Consider the following 13,163-nt stretch of genomic DNA (forward strand, 5'->3'; position numbering starts at 1 on the left):
ATGTGACATATAAATTGAACTAATAAATATCGACTTTATGATATTTTCAAAGTTTGACAAAATATACATCACTTATAATATATTCAACCTTTTAATAGTATGATTACTAGAATAAACATAAAGGTTTTATTAACTAGAATCCTAAATCACTCTTTAAAATTACTATATTAAGTTATATTTTATTTTAATACATTGAAAATCAACATATTAATTGGCAACTATCATATTTAATTAAAAATATTACTGTAAATAAAATATTAACTAATCTTAAAGAATTTTATTAAAACACTCTTTAATAAAATTCAAAAAATAAATATTTCTTAGTTCATTATATATCATCCCTATTTCATTTGTGAGTAGGTTGAAATTATTGTCTGTTTTTTGGAAAAAAAAACAATGCTTTGAACTTATAATTTTGTCCCTGAGAGAGTTATATTTATTTGTTTGTGCGTTAATAATCTAGTGAGTAAGGTGCGGGTATCACAGTTGGTGGAAAAAAGGGTTTAGGAAAAGGCTATGGGTGCAGCAAAGGGCCCCTATAGGGACGCAGTTTGTCTCGAGACATGCCGACAGTTGGCGACCGGCCTTAGCCCAATGGGTCCCATTGACACTGATCAGTTGAAAAAGCGGTGACCGGCGCTGTTTACGCGTTCTCTACAACCAAAGAGAGGCACGTGTGCTTCCCTCCCACCATGTGGAGATGATGTGGCCTTTGACTGGAAGAAGAATTTATTAATTATTGGATTATTATGGAGAGAGGTTCTCTGTTTGTATGGGCAATGGAGTTGTGTCACTACACACTTGTTTTTGGTGTGGTTGGGTTTGGAACCCGAAATTGCTCTGAAAATGAGAGAAAACAAAACTCCACTGCTTCAATTTGCAGTTTCCTTTTTGCACATTGAATTGAGGGATTTGGTTTTGGTGGAAGAACATGCATGTTTCACTGTTTTGTTCTCTCCTTTTATATTTATATTCCCACCATTTGATGTTATGAGGTGGGAGAATCAATGGGTTTGGTTTAAATGATTGGTTTTTATAATTTCAAAAAAGAAAAAGCATTTAAAATTAAAGGGAATTCTTCATCGTTGACCAAGCTAGGGGAAAAAATTATCCTTTATTTATTTTACTAAAAAACGATGTAAATCATAATTTTCATTCCCTACTACTTGGCACGATCATCAGATTGTACGTGATTTTTTTTTATCAACCCAATATCCCAATCCCAAAGGCCTGTTTTGTTCAATAAATTTTCATTAAATTAAAGAAGTTTCTCTTAAAAATCCAATTTCAGTTCTGTTTTCTCCACAATGTAGCAAAAATGAAGTGATTGGCCATCTTGTGTGGCAAACGTAAATGGCTCCCATGAGACCGCTTCAAAGTTTATATCAATAAACTCATAATATATCAACAATGATTTAAGCTATGAATAAGAAATTGATTACCTAAATATCTTTTCATGGGCACCTTGCACACTGCAGCTCAGCTTTTATGAACTTAGTTCCATGCACCAAAGTGGCAAACTTCATAACTCGACACCTAAATTTTCACCAAAAAGAGAAACTATAATTATTTATAGTGGAACTGTGGGTGTGTGTGGGGAAGTCGCCAGTTTGCGATTCTCAATCTTGTGCCTTGTCTTCAGTGGAGATAACCTTGAGTTCAATATTCAAACTGAGATTAGGGTTTGTTTTTTAAAATTAATTTAACCTGATTTTCATGGACCATGCTGATCTCCTTCACTCGCGGCCACGACCCATTTGTTTATATTTAATCTTGAGTTAGCTAGAGAGAGTTTAGACTGAGATTTTTGCCAAGTTTGGACTCAGACAAAAAACGACATGGGTCACTATGTTCTAATACTTTAAAACATGATTAAGTAGATACCCATAAAGTTCAATGAATCGGTATATTTTTTATATTTATATACTTTTAATGTCTGCATTCCTAGGCATGTCTACTTTCCAGGTCTTCTTACAATCTTTCTCCTTCTTGTGGCTTACTGGCTTGTGAACTGTGATAGATATGTAACAAAAAAAAATCACAGCGGGAGTAAATATATTTGATTAATTGATAATGAAACTTTTAAATTTTATAAGCGAAATTAATAGATGATATACTTCTCAAGGCATATTAAAAAATATAAAATAAAAAAAATTAAAATTCATGTCAATCTTTTAATTTCGTTGATGGAGTTAAAAAATTATATGAACAATATATAACAATGAAATTTTATAAGCAAAACCTAATTGTGATTGCATGAAAAAATTTTTTTGAGATACATCTGAAACCATTTAAATAAGTAGCAAATACTAATTAATTTATAATTTGTTTGGTTAAAAGTTGAAACAGTTCAAATATTCTCTATCTTTTCTTGGTTTTTTCTTTTTCATATATAAAGTTGGCAGCGGCTTTCTTCTATTTGTTTCATAGATATGAGGTCAACTTTGAGAAACGAAAAATGCTCTAGTAGTGGACATTAATTAACAAATTTCTATCCAACCAAGACTGATTATTGAGATGAGAAGGTGAATTTAAGGCCTAGTTTTCTGGATATACATATTATATATATATAATATATATAATATAATATATATATATATATATATATATATATATGATCAGCAGAATTATAGAACTACTGTTTTCCTCAATGCAAAAGCCAGCCCCAAATTAAGTTGACTAAAACAAGATGCATGGATGGTGGGCATGGATCATGCTGGCCCTGTCAAGAGGCTGTATATAGCTTCTCGAGAAAGATGCCAAAAGAAAGCAACACTGGGGGGGTTCAACAGACAGGCGTCATCAATGCCGGCGATAAATTTGGCTTCTTTTGATTGATGAAACAATGGTTAATTACTGGTACTGGTAGCGTATTAACAACAGGCATTATTTTGCATACAGTTTAGATAGGAATTGGCCCTAGAACAAGTCAAGTATCCAGCAGCTCGAAATATATAAGATATGCTGCCTGCGCTGCAATTGAGCCCAAAGGATACCTCAAACTTCCACTAGGACACACTTGGCAGTTGGATGGACTTTTTTTATGCAGGGAAGATTTTAATATTTAGTAGGATTAATTTTATTCAGTTGAAATTAATTAGCTTTTCAATTTTTACTACTTATCACATTCACAAGGGTTAATTTAGACTACTAGCAAAAGCACTCTTTTCTCCACCAATGATATGATATGGTACGTAAAATTCACATCAGCCACTGCCATTAACAAACTAATATATCTATAATGAATGCCTGATCTGAGGAAATTCTGATCTAACCGTGCATGGTTTGTACGTTGAATAAAGATAATCCAGTAATCATATGATATTAAGTATAGCATGATTACTTGAACATTTCCAAAAAGGCAAAAGGAACTTTTAAGAGTTGCATTTCCAAGGTACTTCTCAGTGTGTATTTAGTTAATGGGCTCAAAGGTAGAGAAAAATGTATTACAAGCCCAAAAATTAAAAATGGCTAAACAGAAAACTGAAGCAACCGACTGCTTCAATCAATTACATATTTGACTATGTTGTAGGGCTCACCCCCTTGAAACCAAAAAAAAAAAAAAAAATTTATATATTTGCCTATTGCTTCTTCGATCAATTATTCATTTCTTTCTTATAATATGATATTTTGTATGAATCTCACATCGTTTAACAAGAAAAAAAAAAAAAACGCCCTCACATACCAAGTTAACACTTGTCAGTTATTTCATTCGTCTATAGAATCCCATTCCATTCTCTTTTCGAAGTTCCCATGTTAATAGAAACAAGTTCGGTATAACTTTATTTATAAGTAATAACAACTCTATTAACAAGAAAATAAATAAAACGGCGGCGGTAGACGGAGTGATGTTTGAGATTATGAATTTTTTCTTACATTAATATACAATAAAATTTTTATTGTTTTTATAAAAGTACTTTTAATCTTATTTATTTAAATGGAATACTTCATACCACATCATCATTTTAATTTATTTTCATCTTCACTGTATACAAACTCAAAAAAAAAAAAAAAGGTCCCATATTCCCTCTGGGTTTAATTTTCATCTTTATTAAAATATTATCCTTGTAACTAAGATCAGATGTCACACCCTCCATATCTTAAATCATTTATATGATTCCATGATTATATAATTTCTTAATTGGAGTGAGGAACAGTAAACGAAGAAAGGAAATATGTTGGGGTTACAGAGCACCTAGCCTCTGTATAAGATTCTTTGCTCCTGCAACGGAACGTTACAGCAAAGCTAATGATAGTAATGCAATTAATCTTATGACTCCAGTTCACCATAAACATCCACTAATTGAATTCCATTCTTTGTTGTCGATATGTGTGCCCCTTACTCTCCTCCCTCCACTCCACTTTTGGATTAATGGATGAGCTGTAGAATAGTTTTTTTTTTTTTTCTTTTCCGTAGAGTAGCATGGGAATCAGAGGGACAAAGGAATTTTTTTGGCGGCCCTGAGAAAACACCACTCCTTAACTCTTGACAAAAAAAGCCGAGTCTTCAACTTTGCTTCCTAACACAGGTCGGATGGCGATGACCTTGGCTGTGGTGTAAGGTCAGAGTGAAACCAAGAACGAAAGTGAAAATCAAGGACCAAGTTCCTTCAGCGAGACCACAGGCTTTTCTATAAAGACTCTTCTGACTTTCGATTGATTTTCTAATTGATTGGCTCTGATATTTCTGTGACGTTAGGGATTGGGGAAAAAGAGAAAGGAAAGAAAAATTGAAGAACCAGGAGTGGAAGGAAAAATGAAGCTGATGTGCAATGAAGTACCTGTTTAAGTAAATAAGATTAAAAGTACTCTTATTAGGAATAAAGATTTTATTTTATCCTAGTGTAGGAAAAAACTTTCAGATTCAGGACACAAATTTCTCTGTTCCAAAGTTACATTATCCATACAACAGAAAGCAACATCTGCGTTTCTTTTTTTAACTAAGTGCATGCTATGGACCTCCTTAGTCCATTTTAGGATTTAAGGGACAGAACACACATTCATACATAGAACTAGAAAAAAGCAAAAAATATATATAAAAAAAACACATAGGGCCTCTCCTCGCACACACCAAAGCTCGTTTAGCCCATGGCATACTTCTGGGTCCAGCTCCTTGCAGTCGTCTCATACTTGTTCCTGTCTGTCTTGTACATGTGAGCAATCTCCGGCACCAATGGATCATCGGGATTTGGGTCCGTCAGCAAAGAACAGATTGATAACAATACCTAAAATAACAAAATCGTTGAAAGGTTTTGACCAATTAAAAAGATGAAACAGACAATTTGCAAATGAAAAGGTTGGTACTCCAATTAAAAAATAGTAGCCAAAAAACATAACTACAGAGTGAGTTTTCATTTTAGGCATTGGGTTGGATTCTACCACTCTAGCTTTGCTACAGATGGTCATCACAGGTTTAGCCTAGGGGATTCCTATTTCAGGTTTATGGGGTTTGCATTCAGGTTGTTAATTTGTATTTTAGGTTTTGGCCATGATGGGGGTGGCTCATTCAGGTTGGATCCATTTTTGTCACCCTTGATGCCAAATTTATGAGAGGAGTTTCAAATAGGAATATCAAGATATTTAGAGGATAATCACCTTAGAAATTGTTAGCGCAGGACTCCACTGCTCCTTCAAGATGTCTAGGCAAATGCTTCCATTGCTGTTAATATTGGGGTGGAATACCTTTGTTCTAAATGCCACCTGCAAACCCATTATCCAATGGAAAACATTAGGGAGAGACAGAAACAAGAGAGAGAAGGAAGCAATACACACTCTATGTCAGTTCTAGCCTTAATAATTTTGTGTTAAGCCACTTAAATTCTTAAAATGCAATCGGTCAGCCAAATATAAAAAATCTACCAACCCAGTGCAACACCAGTTTTCATTGTACATATATTTTCTGCCGTTTCAAGCTTTTGAGAATATTCATGTATTTTTTATTTTCATTTAAGCTTTTAAGCCATCAGGTGGACCAGCATTTGGAAAGGAAGAAGCACTTAAGAGTAACATGACAATGAAGGCTTCAATTATGCTCATTAAAGCATCTCTCACTCTCCAAGGGCACATATTATCAATTGCTTTCGTATGCAATGTAGTATGAAACAAGTAACCCAGAAAGAAATATATATTCTAAAAGCACAACCCTTAATTTCTTAAAAAATTGATAAAAAGGAGATGAGAGAGAAATGATGGTGGCGAGGACATTTCAAATAGTGTAAATATGCAACTGGAATACTGAATTATAGAGATAGCTTTTAACACAGAATAAAAGTGAATGATCAAAGTCTTAAAGCATTGAAACAAAAGAGAAATTTTGCATACACTTGCAAATGGTGGTAAAGAAAAATTACATATAAAAAGTACCTTTGGGGGCTTAAAGGGATAATCTGGAGGAAAATGGATTGTCACTAGGAAAACACCCCCAGAATAAGGACTGTCTGGTGGACCCATGATTGTTGCCTGCCAATGAAACATGTCTTCGGCAACAGGACCTGCAACATTGTCAGATGATACTCTTTGAACACTTGTACATACAACCAATTGCCAAAATACATGAGGGCAAACAACACAAGAAAACATGTAAGACATCTTGCGAAAATATGGATATCATCATGCTGATAAAAAATTCAGTATGCAATATATAAAGACAAGAAAAATGGTAATGGTATCATATTGCTTACCTAGACGCTAGATAATAATTCATCAAATGAGAAAACTATTTTTCTGCTATTCAGTCACGATTCTTAGCTACTCCAAAAAGAACATATAACCAAAAAAAAAAAAAACCGTCAACTAAAAAAGCTTTGGATCCCTTGGAAGGGTAAGCCCAATAAACTAGACAACAGACCCAGTTTAGCATTATGGTTCATCGACTTGATGTAAACTCCAGAAAATTAAGACAATTGCAATATACTATTGTCTTTAACTACCTAATAGAAAGAGGAAGCACCAAACTAAGGGTTTCCTTCCTACTTCACCATATCATGCCTGTTTTGCACATATCACATACAGATACAGTGTGAGGATCAGCTGACATAATAATGAATATCAAAGTTTTCATTTTCCTTCCTCTTATTATAAGGCCAAAGGGGAAAAAAAACATCCATCATGGGAAAATTAAAAAATATATATTTTCCCTTCCATTCCACTATTCTATCTTTTGGAGTGGCAGACTTCAATTGATGATGCGATAACATGATGAAATGCAGTCTTTATCACCGATGTTTAAGGAGCGATAAAATGTGTCATATGCCTTTGTCAACATCAACTGAAAACATAATAAGACAATAAATACATGTACAAGAATCAAACACAACCTATCGTTTAGACATGTTATAATCTGTGACCAAATATAAAAAATCAGAACTACTTCCAGTTCAACACACATTTAATTCATAAAAAGTTTCATTTAAAAATACTGAAATACTAAAACGTTATTAAGAACGCTCTTAAAATTTTACAATTTTATTTGTCTTTTTTTTTTTTTTTTTGATGCTATAATTGTATTGGCCTTTAAAAGAACACAATTTGAGAAACCAACAGATTATGAGGCAAAAACACTACCTCAGCTCAGCTATCCATTCCCGTATGTCGGCAGCAAGCAAACACGAAATTACAATAATTTCTAGATAATCGCAAAAAAATATTACAATTATTTTATTTTTTTTAAATCACAGATACTTATATCAAACAGATCTTTTTTAATCCTCGACTTAAATATGAAAACATTTATACCAAGGAATCTATGGTCTTACAGGAATATTACAGAAAAAAAAAACCAATATTTGAAAAAAAAAAAAAAAACAGCGAAAGGGGGATTTTTTTTATTTATAAAATGCAATACCAGCACTGCAAGATGTAGGAGGATCCTTTTGTAAATCCTTCAATTCCTTCAAGATCCGTTTTGATGCCATCGTGAAACCTATGACCCATCCAGCGTAGATAAAAAAATCAAACCAACGCAAATAAAAATACAAAAGAAAAGGAACAATTAAAAGCGAGAGAAGGGATCGAACCTACAAAGATATTTCAGATCCTCCTTTTATTGGGGAAGGGGGATTTGAATGCCTGAAGGAACTTTGGTTGGGTAGGAAAGAAAAGGAAAAGATTAAGAACGAAGAAAGCCGAAACGGAGATGGTAGAAAGCAAACAAATGAGAGGAGAATTTATGATTAGGTGTGGTGGCGGTATTTTATAAACGGGTGGACAGGCCTCGGTTGAGAAAGTCTGATTGGGTTAATGTTAATCTGTTGTGGGTCCCATGCTTTTCCGTTCTCTGTACGAAAATCACCTGATTTTCGCCGAAAGTGGCCGCCTGCAAAACTTATTATATTAAGCCTGTTTTTTATTTTTATTATTATTACGGGTGATTTTATTTTATTATATTAAGTGGACGGGATCGAGGACTTTTCGCGTAGTTGGTAGTCGTTTGATGAAAATCTAAATCATACCTTCAAGCTTTCGGATTTCGGTATTGTTTGTGATTGGTCGGATCTCAAAGTCTCGAGTTTAAAATAAAAGTTAAACAAAATCGAATTGAGTTAAAACATTACAAATTTTAAGTTCGATTTGATTTGAAATTTTAATTTTTAATATTTTAATTGAACTCAATTAAATTTTGTTTTCATGTTTAAATCTTACTCTTAATTTAATTAGTTGCTTGAATTCAGCATAGTAGGTTCAATTAAATTTAATAAAATTATAAATTATAATATTTTTATTATTTATTTATATTAAATTTTTAAAAATAAAATTTTAATTAAAATCAATTAAATTAGTAAAATTTTTAAATTAATTATTAAATAATTTAAACCTAAGTTAACAATAATCAAATAAAACTCAATTTTTTTCCTAATCAATTTCTAGTAACTCAAATAATTCAACCCGTTTGCAACTTCCTTCCCCATATCTGAATAGCGTAAGTGAATTGAGTAGGCTTGGTCCAGTTTGGTCTGGTGGTCATCCGGGTTTAGGTCGAAACGCGTGAATTTTGTGTATGAAAGAGCAAAGACCGTGGTCCAAGGATAAGCATGAATATGAAGTCAACTGTTGCAGCACAAATTCATTATTGGTGTGCTTAAATAATGCTGAAATTGTTAATACTTATCATTAAAAATTAATTTATACAAGCAATAATTAAATATTATCTTTATTTGTTCTTCTAACAACTTTCATTTCCTTTTTTTTATTATATTTTAACTTATATAATAATTGATGCCATAAAATATATTTTCCAGCATGTTAACAGTAGCTATCATTGATTAATATTATTATTATTCAAACAAATGTAGCTTCAACAGAAATCTAATCCAAAGAAACGACAATAATAATCACTTATGGCATTTCAATATAATCACAAAGTGAAATTTTTTTTGATGCCTTCACATAATCAATGTTTGGTCCAAAATTTGTTATTTCTTTAAAGATATTGTTAATGAGCACGTTAAAGACATTATTAAAGTTAATTAATATATATTTATTAATAAAATATTTATTTTATATTAAATGTAATTATGAATAGTTAATGTTGTAATTTTAATACATTGAAAAATGATGATAATCTTAAAAAGCATGATTAGCAATAATGTAAATGAATCAAATTACTTACAAAATATTGGAATTCAATTTAAAAAAATTTGAGCTCGATTCATTTATCATCGAGTTGAACTTAAATTACGTTAATAATGAATCAAATTAAATTCAAATAGTTTAATATTTGAGAGGTTCACAAATTTAATTGAATTTTTATTTTTTAATATATTTAATATAAATAAATGATAAAATATTAAGTTTAATGTTAATATTTATAATTTTATTAAATTTAATTTAGTTTATCAAGTAAAGCTTGAATGATTTGATGAAATTAGGAGCAAAGTTCGAACACGAAAAATGAAATTCAATCGAGTTCAATCAAGCTTTAAATTTTCAAATTGAACTAAATTTGAATTTGATAATATATTAATTCAATTCATCTAGATTATATACTTAATTTTTAAATTATATGTTAAAAAATTTTAAAAATTGAGATAATAGGATTTAATTATTTATTTTTTCTTATAAACTTCTTGGCATGTGCAAAAAAATAAAACTGTTGTCTTTAAAAGAATTATAATGACAGCAAATTAAAAAAAATCTAATTATTAACCAAAAATATAAATATAACTCTAAAGATAATTAGACTATTTCAACGTATTTTCAAAAAATGATACCATTACATTTAAAAAAAATAACCAAAAGCATTTTTTTTAAGCAACAGAAAGGACTTAAATTTAAAGTAAAAAGAATATTTAACGTCGTATTAAAAACAAAAGAATATTGGGCCATTAGCAGTATTTGATTAATCCAATAAGAGGAACCTGCAAATCCGACGGCTCAGAATCAATGCAGTTTTCAATCAAACTTCTTATCAGACAGGGACACACCCCCAACTGGATCCAGATCACAGGATGGGCCCATCGGCGCATGATGTGGATTCCGTGACAAGCACACCTGAACAAAGCTAGCTTCCATTTCCACCTCTCTCCCTCTCTGTCAATTTCCCAAAAAACCAAACATCGGCCGCCGGTTCCGACTTGCACTGATCGACAATGAATCGATACAAGGCACAAACCCGAGTCCAGATCGATGAATCGGATACCCCCAAGTACAACGACGATGTACAAGACGAAGAACAACAAGAAGAAAACGGGTTGCGATTGAGACCGTCGGAGAGCAATGTAACGGAAGATCAGGAGCCCTTCATGGGAGTCAAAGTCAGACGAAAAGCTTCCCTCCGCCGAGAATACAAAGGAGACTACTTGGATATCCCCTCCCGTCCCTTCTTAATGAAGATCTTGCAAAAACAAGGTTCCCCTTATTCCACCTTTAAAAAAAAAAGCCTTCCTTTGCGGTATTGTCTATAGTTTGTCTGAAACAACAATTGCTGTAAAAAAATGTTGCTTTTTGGTAATTTTTGGGAATCATAATTGAAATTTTCTTAAAGAGGGAATATTGTGCTAATGAAACCTGCAGGTGACAAGCAAGTTTTGTTTGCCGATAAAATTTTGAAGTTCACTTCATCAGGGAAGATGAAACGGCGGATTCTTATGATTACTGATTTTGCAATATACATTGTTGATCCTGACACCGATTCACTTAAACGCCGGATAGCTTTAGCAGCCGTAGATAAGATGTGTTTGAGTGAATTGAGCGATAATTTCTTCGCGATTATAATTCCAACAGAGTATGATTTACTTATGGCTAGTACTCGCAAAACTGAAATCGTTACTGTCTTGGTAGAAGCTACCAGGAGTGCTTCTGAATATGAACTTGAGGTGGTTTTTTCCAATAGGTAATAGATATTTATTCAACTGCCATTTATATGTTTCGTGGTTTTATCATATGTTTCAATGGTTTAATTAAATTGCTATAGGCTTTTTTTTCCAATTAGATTTTACTAACAATCTTAACTAATGTGGCTAAAGTTATTAGCCATATATAAACACCTTCATATTTTAGTGTAAATTGTTGATTGTGGCTTGCGATTTGTGTCTTCTATTGGCTATTTCATTATTTTCTTGATATTCGCATTTGCATCTAAGGTTTCGTGTTAATGAATTTTGTTGAAAATACCCTTCATTGATTGCTGAAGGGATCATACACCCGCAAGAATCAGCTCTCTTGTTGAAGAGGAAATATAGAAGATATAGCATATCAGCATTAGAAACTAAGAGGCGCAGAGAAAAGCCTGCTTTACTAACAAAGAAATGGAGGATTCAGCTTTAGAAGATATAAATTTAGTGTAAGGGCCTTTATAGAAATTATTAGATATCTGCTATTTTTTTGCTTATAGATGGCATTTATAGGATAGCGTGACATAAATCTCAGTGACTTCAAGCTTCTCATTGGAGGATAATTTCCAGCATAATGTTAGTTTACTTGCTAAGAAGGAGATTTTTTTTAATCATGCATCCAGTGATATCGTATCGCTGGCTTCATTAAAAATTTATGAGGCTGTTGGTTTCTGTTTATTTAATCTTTGTATCTATTGATTTTATTTGTCATTGTCTTTTGTTAGGTTTGAATATAATGCTTCTGCTGACCTCGTTAAGGAAGTTCAGTTTGAGGAAGTTGAAGGTATGTGACATAATGCACTTTACACCTGTGGTATACTGGTTTTATGTGTCACTGAAACATGCTTATTTTTGCAAATCTCAGGGGGTGTTAGAACAAGAATTGTGAGGAAGTAGGTGAGTTGCCAACATGTATTTGCCTTGCGTGAGACCTTGTGGTGAATTGCACTCTTCAAAATGTAAAAATTAAAGATTCATTGGTCTTTGTGTGAGTTTCTGCTCTGCTTTGAGGCGACGCTCAAAAGTATGTAGCTTACGCTTTCACATATTTTGTAATTCTTATTTCAAGAAAATAGTTTTGTATACAAAATTTTAGCTTTCGTTCTATTGGATTATGAGATGTGATATCTCCACACTTGGTAGAAATTGTCACAATAGAAGATGCCTCCTTTGTGTAACTTTAATGAAGTATACTATTTTCTGCAATTCAAGTTGTGTTCTGATTCATGTCACATTGTTGTCGCCGGGGATTTTGTTTGGGACAGATGAAAATTTGCGTGATATGCTGATAATGTGATCAGAAATGGATTTACCCATCAGTCACGGTTGAAATTACCATCCCTAACTTCAAAATGATCGTCTCATATTCTTTTTACACATGCGTAAATTCATGAACCCTTAAATTACACGCCTTCTGTGTCTTTTTACTTGCTCAATTTGATGTGATTTCAACGTACTTATTTTATTTTTACGAAAGAAGAAGTCATAATGTAATTGTACTAATTACAAAGCAAAATAAAATGAATTGATATTTGATTTTGATGAATTGTACTAATTACAAATCAAAGTAGTGATAGTAAATATAATTATGTACTATTTCCGTTAAAAAAATTTTAATTTTAATATTAAATATATTAAAATTATAATTCTTTTTTAAAGTTAAAATTTCATGATTTTTAATATTAAAAAATAAAAATTTTAGATGTTTAAAATATATATAATTTTGAGATATTTAAAAATAAACAAAAAAAGATAAAGAGAGTATATATTATTTCACAAATGATGACATAAATTGATTGAATTAGACGATGTCCAAAATAATTGTCCAACAAT

At 32.0% G+C, this 13,163-nt stretch overlaps 2 protein-coding genes across 3 annotated transcripts; one reads left to right on the top strand and one right to left on the bottom strand.

The window, feature by feature from the left end:
* Window positions 1-4,811: 4,811 nt before the first annotated feature.
* LOC111280705 (SUMO-conjugating enzyme UBC9) lies at window positions 4,812-8,125 on the bottom strand. Of its 2 annotated transcripts, none has more exons than XM_022868147.2 (5): window positions 8,020-8,125; window positions 7,844-7,921; window positions 6,364-6,491; window positions 5,596-5,700; window positions 4,812-5,225 (listed from the first exon to the last, which is right to left on the bottom strand). In XM_022868147.2, exons 2-5 carry the CDS (start codon window positions 7,911-7,913, stop codon window positions 5,082-5,084), a joined length of 447 nt encoding a protein of 148 aa, XP_022723882.1. In that variant the 5' UTR covers window positions 7,914-7,921; window positions 8,020-8,125; the 3' UTR covers window positions 4,812-5,081. The 2 variants fall into 2 exon arrangements, with proteins under 2 accessions (XP_022723882.1, XP_022723875.1); XM_022868140.2 differs by having other exon boundaries at window positions 8,016-8,125.
* A 2,293-nt stretch (window positions 8,126-10,418) lies between these two features.
* Window positions 10,419-12,562, top strand: LOC111287849 (uncharacterized). The gene is made up of 4 exons (XM_022878527.2): window positions 10,419-10,845; window positions 11,011-11,329; window positions 12,056-12,114; window positions 12,196-12,562. Exons 1-4 carry the CDS (start codon window positions 10,587-10,589, stop codon window positions 12,225-12,227), a joined length of 669 nt encoding a protein of 222 aa, XP_022734262.1. The 5' UTR covers window positions 10,419-10,586; the 3' UTR covers window positions 12,228-12,562.
* The last annotated feature ends 601 nt before the right edge of the window (window positions 12,563-13,163 follow it).

The sequence above is a fragment of the Durio zibethinus genome, chromosome 17 (genome assembly GCF_047325235.1).
Source record: "Durio zibethinus cultivar Kanyao isolate XHJ-2024 chromosome 17, ASM4732523v1, whole genome shotgun sequence".
Lineage (NCBI taxonomy): Eukaryota > Viridiplantae > Streptophyta > Magnoliopsida > Malvales > Malvaceae > Durio > Durio zibethinus.